Below are 9,564 nucleotides of genomic sequence, written 5' to 3' on the forward strand. Positions count from 1 at the left end.
GGTGTAATGGTTAATGAGCTCAGGTGCTAACCAAAGCTTGGTGGTTTAAGCATACCCACAAGGGTCATGGAAGAAAGATTTGGCAATCCACCTATGAAACATCAGCCACTGAAAACCCTCGGGAATGCAGCTGTACTCTACCAAACATGTGGATGCCGTGAGTTGTCTTTATGACAACCAACAATAACAATAGCATAGGCTAGGCATTAGCGTAGTGGTTACGAATCGGGCTGCAAACCTTAAGGTCAGCGGTTCGAAACTACCAGCTGCTCCATGGGAGAAAGATGAGGCTTTCTACTCCCGTAAAGATTTACACCCTCGGAAACCCTATACAGGGTCGCTATGGGTCAGAACCGACTCGATGGCACATAACAACAACAACAACAGGCATTACATGAACTGCTTTTACATGCACTGCAGGAGAAAGATGAGACTTTCTGCTCCCTCAAAGCTTTTGGAGTCCTGGCGTGGCTCTGTAGGATAAGCACTGGACTGCAAACCACAAGGTAGGTAGTTCAAACCCACCAGCCACCCCTTGGAAATCTTATACAAGGTCACTATGAGTTGGAATTGACTCAATGGTGCTTAACAACAACATATCTTAAGTGTTTTATATACATTCTCTGATTTAATCTTCACCACTAGTTGATGAAGTAAGTCATTACTGTATTGCCCACTTTACAGATGAAGGAATGAACTCAGAGAAGTTAGTTAATTTGCTCAAGGCAAAACAGCTAGCAATGGTGCTGGGTTGTCAATGTATCCAGCTCCTGCAACAACCACGCTGCACTGAACAGCTATAGCATATATACGTGATGTTTCCTTTTTTTCTTCATTTACTAGGTCTGATTGCTACGATAGCTTGGAGGCATAAACTGTGGCCAGTATGATGGATGACAACACTGAACTGAGGACTGATGGAAACTCGCTTCTAAAGGCCGTGTGGCTGGGGAGACTCAGGCTGACCAGACTCCTCCTGGAAGGGGGTGCCTATATCAACGAAAGCAATGATAAAGGCGAAACAGCACTCATGGTGGCCTGTATCACCAAACATGTGGACCAGCAAAGCATCAGCAAGTCTAAGATGGTGAAGTATCTGCTGGACAACAGGGCAGACCCCAATATCCAGGATAAGTCCGGTAAAACTGCTCTCATCCATGCCTGCATTAGGAGAGCTGGGGGAGAAGTGGTCTCCTTGTTACTGGAGAATGGAGCAGACCCCAGCCTCGAGGATTGCACAGGGGCTTCAGCTCTGGTTTATGCAATCAATGCCGATGATAAGGATGCGTTGAAACATCTCCTCGATGCCTGCAAAGCCAAAGGGAAGGAGGTGATTATTATAACAACAGATAAATCGTCTTCAGGCACCAAAACCACCAAACAGTACCTTAATGTCCCCCCTTCACCCAAGGTGGAAGACAGACAGTCACCTCCACTGTGCACGTCTCCTTCTGATATCCAACTGAGAGCTCCAGGTTTGGGCTCTCCACCCACTGAGAAAGAGGATGACTTCTTCAGTCTCCAAACAGGGCATCCGATTGGTTGCAATGCCTCCAAGGCTCTTAATGAGCCTGGCTCACCCAACAGGAAAGTCAGCAATCTCAAAAGGGCCCGTTTGCCCCAACTAAAGAGGCTGCAGTCTGAGCCTTGGGGCTTGATCGCGCCCTCTGTGTTGGCAGCCTCAACGCTCCAGGATGAGACCCAGAGTGTCAGCACAGACAATAAAGTCATCAAGAGCATTAGTGACGTCCCCTTCCCCAAAAGAGGGCCCCTTTCTAGAACCAACAGTATCGATGGCAAAGACTCCACCCTCTTCCCTACAGTCACGGAGCAAGTTCTGAAGATTCCAAGCTCTTCTGCACCACCAGCCTGGAAGCCAACCTATGAGAAGGGTCAAGCTCCCCACCCCCGTCTATCTAGAAGAAGTACTCTCCCTGTCGACCAAGAGAAGGGAGGTATGGGTCCATCAGGTACCTCTGCTCTGAAAGATCCAGCATCCCTCACACTGCTGGAGAATGATTTCTATGATTTAGATTTACAACCAGGGACTGACCCAGCCAACTCCATTTCCCTTGAATCAGGCAAAGGACCCTTAGATAGAAAGAAGCTCAACAGCTCCCACTTGTGTCTTGTCTACGGCTCTAGGGAGTCCCTGGATGCCGTTCCCAGCACATCCCCCAGCGCAGTGCGCCGCAGGCCACCACATCTTCTAGAAAGACGAGGTTCTGGAACTCTATTACTAGACCGCATATCTCAAACTAGACCCGGTTTCCTCCCACCCTTAAATGTGAATCTGAACCCACCTATCCCAGACATTAGATCTAGCAACAAACTTTCTTCCCCACTTGCCAGTGGCTTAAAATCCATGGTTCCCGTTGCTCCAAGTTCACCAAAGAGAATTGATTTGAGAAGTAAGAAGAAACTCCTCAGAAGGCACTCGATGCAAGTTGAACAGATGAAGCAGCTGTCTGACTTTGAAGAGATCATGACCTAAAAGCTTTGTTCTAGAAACTTGTTGCTTTTAAAATCTATTTAGCTTAAGAAGGGCCCTGATCTAAAGCAACTCAGCCACTCACATTGTCTGTCTCCTCACCAGCCCGTGATGCTGGTGTGTGTCCGCTTCAGAGGATGTGGAAACAGGGTGCTTCTTCATTTCTGGAATAATCCCTGGATTTTTTACAGGCCTACTTGAAAAGAGCCCACGATAATTGGGTTTTGGAAAAGAAATTAAAAACAAATTCTCCAAGGGAAGAAAAACCTTTGGAGTTTGAAAGTAACACAGCAAATATAATGATCTAAGTAAACTGTTGATGCCGGTTATTTTCTCTCAAACAGAAAATAAGAATCGAAATCATGATGGGGTATTTGAAATATGTTATTTATAATAAATATATAAAGTGCCTACAACGAAGATGAGGCGTTAACATTTGTTAGAATGTGCAAAATCTCCAATCACTAAGCGACTAAATCTGAATATCTGGGTTCCATTTGAAGGTGTTGAAGCCGATTCTGTTCCCACCAAACCCCACAGAGATTTGGGGTGTGAGCTTTTATTATATTTTGAGGATCTGTCACACATAATATGACTATGACATTTCTGATCCCCCACCCAAAAAGCCAATGCTGTGTAGCTGATCTGACTTATAGCAAACTCTATAGGACAGATTATATCTGTCCATTTGGGTTTCCAAGGTTTGAGATCTTTACAGAAGCAAACTGCAACCTCTTTCTTCTCTTGAATGGTTAGTGGGTTCCAACCACAGATCTTTCAGTTAGCAGCTGGGCTCCTTCTGACTCCCAGTAACTCATTTTACTGGGTCCTCAAATATCACATCCAACAACATTCCCTCCAAATTCTGTTATGTCAGTATAGCTGGCACCTCAGTAACAAATCTTGACCCAGAAACAAAACTTTCCCAAGTCTGCTACCCTGACACAGGCTCTTGGGTATGAATCTTATGGAGGAGGGAAAAAAAAAGTTAAGATCTGTTAACTAACCTGGAGTGGAAAGTGACATAATTTCTAGAAAGATCCATGACAAGACTTTCCTGATTATTTTAAAGAAAAGTTGGTGAGATTTGCCTAAAACTAGAATGCTAAATGTTGGTATGAAAGGCACAGATTAAAATACCAGGTGAATGGTTCTCCAGCCAGAAGAATTGGGAACCATTTAATTGTGTAAACTTTAGGAGCTGCAAGCTGTCGTTTATTCCTCATTTATCTAGGGAACTCAAGAAAAATCCAATTTCCTCTTTACCAGAGTTTTTGAAGTGATATAAGTTTTCTAAAACAACCAGCATAACCCTTTTAAATCGCTTTGAACAAATCCAAAAAGGAAAAAAAGCACTTTGCACATTTTAGATGAAGATATTCTTGGCTATTTTCTCATTGATCTCTTCCCTCTGAGTGTGTTCAAATCGATTTCTTCTATGGCCCCAAAGTCCAGTAACTCCTTCTCCCCAACAGTGCCAAGACAGCATCATGCAAAGGAAAGAGGAAAAGTTTGAGCCCAACAGGTTGGGGTTTGCAGCCTCGCTTCATCACTTACCAGCTGTGTGACGCTGAGTAGGTTGCATAACTCCTCTGAACTTCCTTTACCTCCTCTGTAAAATGGGCTTAGTGATGCTTCACTTTGCAAGACTGTGGTGAGAGTCAAGGAAGATCATGGGAGGCAAAGCCTGCCTTTGTGCTTGGCACAGGTAAAAGTCACTGGATACAAGGGAGCTACTTTATCTTTTTCTTGAGACCTTAGAATCCTCAAAAATCTCAAATAGTGTATAATATCCTACACAAAATGATGCAAAGTTGAGCTAAAAAATTCAAGTTTCTTTGAGATTCTTGGTGCAAAGTTGAGCTAAAAAATTCATGTCTCCTTGAGATTCTTGGGTGATAATCTAAATGCTCTGCCCTAAATTCATTTGTAAAGGAATCAAAATAAATTCTTTCACACAGCGCTACATATTGCACCTTTTCTATAATGACATTAGCTAGAAATTGATCTGGATATTCTAAGCCAGCATTGATGATGATTATACATAAGACAACTATTTTAGCTATCCTTTGAGAACAGGCACCATCTTAACTTCAAGAGTATTGACTTTTTGGATCAAATTCTTCTTTGTTGTAGGGAGCCATCCTGGGCACTATCAGAAGTTTAGCAGCACACTTGGGCTCTACTCACTAGATGCCAGTACCACCCTCCCACCTAGAACCCCCTCCAGTTGTGATTTTAAAAAAATGCCTAGAGAGATTGTAAAAATTTCCCAGAGGGTGCTATTACCTCAGTTGATCACTTCTGCATTGGGAGAAAGACTGGGAATATGGTCGAAATATATGGAGAACAACAAAGCTACAAGGAGGTGTGGTTGCAGGTTGGCAAGCTAGGCTCGCCCACGAACTGAAAGACAATTCAAAATTGTGTGTCAGTAAAATGACTAGTCAGTACATACCATGGGCCTTCAGGATTCTTGGCAAGCACCCACAAAACTGAGTGCTAATGTGCTCTGCAGGAAGGCGAATAAGAAGAAGAGCACAAAACCTAGTGAAAATCTACCATTTATAAACTTGGTGTGGTGTGGGAACTTGTATACTTTTCAGCACTATTTAATCAAGAACAGTTTTTACCAAGCAGATGCCATTACAGCAAAGACACAACTCTCTATACATTCAAGAGAGAATCATACAGACAACCATTGTTCTTAGTAGCTCATTAAACACACACACATGCCAAGGACTTTTCGAGTGTTGTTAATGCCAGTTAAACGTAAGTCTTTCCCTAGTAGTATCTAGCTGTGGGGATAGCAAGACACTCCATAGGAACATTTTCCCAAGCCCGTTAGCTAAGATTTGGAAGCTTAATTTAAGTATTTACCTGTTACACTTATAGAAATTAGCTTAGGTGAACCGCTGAACATGATGCTCATTCGGATTCACCAGTCCACTGCACAAATATATCAGGTACTTTTATTTCAGGCACGGTCTGCATCTATCACTTGTGGACTTACCATTGGCCTTTCTAGACATTCATCATGATAGTACCTTATCTCATCACTACTTGACGATGCATTAGCTGAATAGGACTGTTCTAAACTAGTACAACAACCAAACTACTCTATTAGGGTTAATGCATAAATAAGCAATTTTGTCCATGTTAACAAACCTCACAAGAATGTTTTTTGTTTTTAAAGATGTATGTAGATCCAAACATGCTCTCTAGATTAGAGGTTAGTTTTTGTTTTAGGAGTCTCTATAGAAGTTAGTTGCAAACTATAGTTTCAATAATCCATCCACTTAAGACTTTCTGGAATGTTTATCAAAATGTATTACAGAATGGACTTCTAAAGTTTGGAACTTTGGTTTGAATTCTAGACATTCCAAAACCTTTTTATTTATTGATTTTTAAGTCATACGTCAACTCTCTTAGAACTTCATCGAGCAAATGGTACCCTACAAAACGCAGGTTGTGTCTGACTGTTCACCTTTGTGTGCTGGTATTTCAGAAGTTCCCGTTTGCTGCTTGAATTGGTTCACTAGCTATATTCAAGTCTCGAGTGGACAATGTGCTCCAAGATATACCAAAACCCATGTAATGGAATTATTTAGATGTTTTGAATATATCAATAAAAGATATAATACAATCAATCCTTCAATAGTATTTCTCATTTTTCTTAGAAAAATTTCAATTACAAATACACTACAGCTTGTGAGAGCCAGAACACGTGTAAGGTAGAAAACTGTCAGAGAAGGAAAGCTGAAATATTTTCCACTGAAATTAGTGATAGAAAAGTGATAATGCTATTCTGTCAAAGGCAGGAAGCAAGTAAGACCCAGGAATACGAGGCAGTGTGTTGAATTCTGGTCCTCACAGTCTTTACCTTGCTCTTAGGTTGGGGTTGATCTTACAGCCTAGTACTAGCCACCTTATCAAGCACCCAGTATTTTTTGTACATATAATTTTAAACATTCATCTTGTCTACAATCCAACTCTTCCATCCATTCTTAGCATTTTGGGCAAATCCCATTGCTTTTTGTCTACATTTGTTGTTGTTAGGTGCCGAGTCAGTACTGACTTATAGCGACCCTATGCACAACAGAACGAACCACTGCTCGGTTCGGGGCCAGCCTCACAATTGTTGCCATGCTTGAGCCCATTGATGCTGCAGCTTTACCAATCCATCTCACTGGGGTCTTCCTCTTTTTCTCCAATCCTCCAGTTTACCAAACATGATATCCTTTTCTAGCAATGGGTCCCTTCTGATGATACGTCTGAAGTATGAGAGATGAAGTTTGGCCATCCTGGCCTCCAAGGAGCACTCTGACTGCACTTCCTCCAACAAAGATCTGTTTTTTCTTTTGGAAGTCCATGTCACTTTCAATATTCTCCAACACCATAACTAAAATGCTCAATTCTTCTATGGTCTTCCTTGTCCACTGTCCAACTTTCGTGTGTCTGTGAGGTTACTGAAAATACCATAGCTTGGGTCAGGCGTACCTTAGTCCTCAAGCTGACATCTTTGATCTTCAACACTTTAAAAAGATCTTGTGCAGCAGAATTGCCTAATGTAACATGGCATTTGATTTCTTGACTGCTGCTTCCATGAGTGTTGATCCAAGAAGAATGAAGTCCTTGACAACTTCAATCTTTTCTTCATTGATAAGAATGTTGTTTATTGGTCCAGTGGTGAGGATTTTTGTTTTCTTTACATTGAGATGCAATCCATACTGAAAGCTGTGCTCTTTGATCTTCATCAGTAAGTATTCTAAGTCCTCTTCACTTTCAGCAAGCAAGGTTGTATCATCAGCATATTGCAGGTTGTTAATGAGTCTTCCTCCAATCCTGATGCCATGGTTTTCTTCATATAACCCAGCTTCTCAGATTATTTGCTCAACATACAGGTTGAATAAGTCTACATTTGGGTAGTGAAAAATCCAGTCACAGTAGTTTGCAAATCTCAATCTCCATAGACCCAATGAGGATAATGGAGATAGATTCCTGGGTGGGGGTGGGGTGGGGGCAGAGGCAGGGTGCTGTGGAGTCAGTTCCAACTTATAGCAACCCTGCATAGGGTTTCCGAGACTGCAAATCTTTCTTTCATGGAACAGCTGGTAGTTTTGAACTGCTGACCTTCAGGTTAACAGCCCAACTCATAACCATTATGCTACCAGAGCTCCTTGGATAGACTCCTAGAGGGGTAGAAAGTAAGAAAGGCTAAATAGCTAAATACAATGTTAAAAATCATGCCTTGGGAACCATCTGCTCAGGATGCAGGGCCTGGTACCTCTCTGCCCTTGGCACTGGCTGTCACAAGGCTGGACCTCAATGCTACTACTGTCTTCGGTGGTCTTACTCCCCCGTGTCTTTGGGCACCCCCCAAAATTCAGATGCAAGAACACTGATACCAGGGGACAGACAAAGAGGAAGTATCTGCCCCTCTTTGGTTCTGTGATGAGAATCAGGCTGGCCTTCCAGTAAGTTTGGGATTTCCCCAATAGAAAGATGGTTAAACACTGGACAGCCACCGAAACAATTGTCTTGGAGAAGCTGGTGAGCCTAGGAGGGCGGTCTGTCATCTTCCTTAGTTTGTTTGTGCAAGAAAAGGCTGGCCACAGTTATAGCTCCTTGGCAACTCTGTGATTTGCAAACCTTCTATTTCCCTTCACCAGCCCACAGACCACGGCTGCATCTGTCTCACCATGATTCATTACATGTATGAGGAATGGACAAACACTGATTGGGTTTCAGAATCCGAATAGTATGCTGGACCATGCTGTGCGTCCACCTGCACTGCCCTTCCTGTTATCACTGACTTACTCATTTAAAATCCCTTTTCGTTCATTTGTTTTTAACTGGTTGTTGTGAATTGGGTGAAGGTTTACAGAGCAAATCAGTTTTCCATTCAACAATTCATACACATTTTGCCTCGTGTCATTTCAAACCCTTTAAAGTTGTGAGTCCTGGTGTGACACTGTGGGCTAACGTGCTGGACTGCAAGTCAGTTTGAATTGCAAGGTCAGCAGTTCAAGCCCACCAACTGCTCCTCAGAAACCCTATACAGTGTCAGTATAGATCAGAACTGACTCGATCGCACTTAACAACAACAAAGTTGTGGAATGAAATACACATACAGAGAAGTCATAAACATAAATGTGCAGTTTGACAGAATCGGAGCATGAACATATGAGTCCTCCTTCTGTTCTGACTGCCCTGGCAATCATTTCCAGTTCTTACACTTGACCTCTTTTTCTCACCTTACCTCACTGTCTAGGACTTCTGGAATGCCGTTGAGTAGCAGCTGGTATAGCAGGCATTCAGGTCTTATTCCCAGTTTCAAAGGGAACAATTGCGATGTTTCATCAATATTTAGAAAGTTTGCTCTAGGTTGTTTTATGGCATCGTTTTTCTGGCATCTAAGTTTTATGATTTGGTGTGGCTCTGTAGGAGTCCTGGTGTGGCACTGTAGGATAAGCACTGGACTGCTAACCACAAGGTCAGTGGTTCAAACCTACCAGCTGCTACTTGAAAACCCTATACAGGGTTGCTATGAGTTGGAACCAACTCTACAGCACTTACCAATTAAATCAAGGTTTATGACATTAAAGATAGCAATTAACTCCTGGTTTTCTAAGAGTTGTTTTTATCATGAATGGATCTTGAATTTTGTCACTTTCTTTTACTGAAGTTCTTAGAAGCATCAGTTTTACTCACTGTGTTAAAAGGTCTTCGCAGATGTCACCCCAGGATTAAAGTGGATGGGTAACTTTTTTGGTTTTCTTCTAAGTTAATCCCCCTTTGGTGCTGTAGAATCACCACAAGGTTGCAGTTCAAACCCACAAACCGCTCATCAGAAACCCTATACAGGTGTCTGTGACTTGGAACCCCCTCAACGTCACTTAACAACAACAAAAACATATATTACGGAAAATGAAGGCTAGAAGGAATCTTAGAGGTCATGAACATTACAATACAATCTTTCACCCAATTCTCGAATCATTGTTATAGCAGTCCCTAGCATTGGTTGTTCACTGAGTTTCTGCTTGAATATTTCCAGGAATGAAAAACGGATT

At 42.3% G+C, this 9,564-nt stretch overlaps 1 protein-coding gene across 1 annotated transcript; it reads left to right on the top strand.

Annotated features, from left to right (window-relative positions):
* Nucleotides 1-886: 886 nt before the first annotated feature.
* ANKRD34C (ankyrin repeat domain 34C) lies at nucleotides 887-2,494 on the top strand. The gene has a single exon (XM_006870898.1). The coding sequence runs from the start codon at nucleotides 887-889 to the stop codon at nucleotides 2,492-2,494; it is 1,608 nt and encodes a 535-aa protein (XP_006870960.1).
* Nucleotides 2,495-9,564: the final 7,070 nt, after the last annotated feature.

Source organism: Chrysochloris asiatica, unplaced genomic scaffold (genome assembly GCF_000296735.1).
Source record: "Chrysochloris asiatica unplaced genomic scaffold, ChrAsi1.0 scaffold00156, whole genome shotgun sequence".
Taxonomy (NCBI): Eukaryota; Metazoa; Chordata; class Mammalia; order Afrosoricida; family Chrysochloridae; genus Chrysochloris; species Chrysochloris asiatica.

What these genes read in the sequence shown, in the direction of transcription:
- ANKRD34C (XM_006870898.1), top strand. Translation starts at nt 887, where the DNA reads ATGATGGATGACAACACTGAACTGAGGACTGATGGAAACTCGCTTCTA.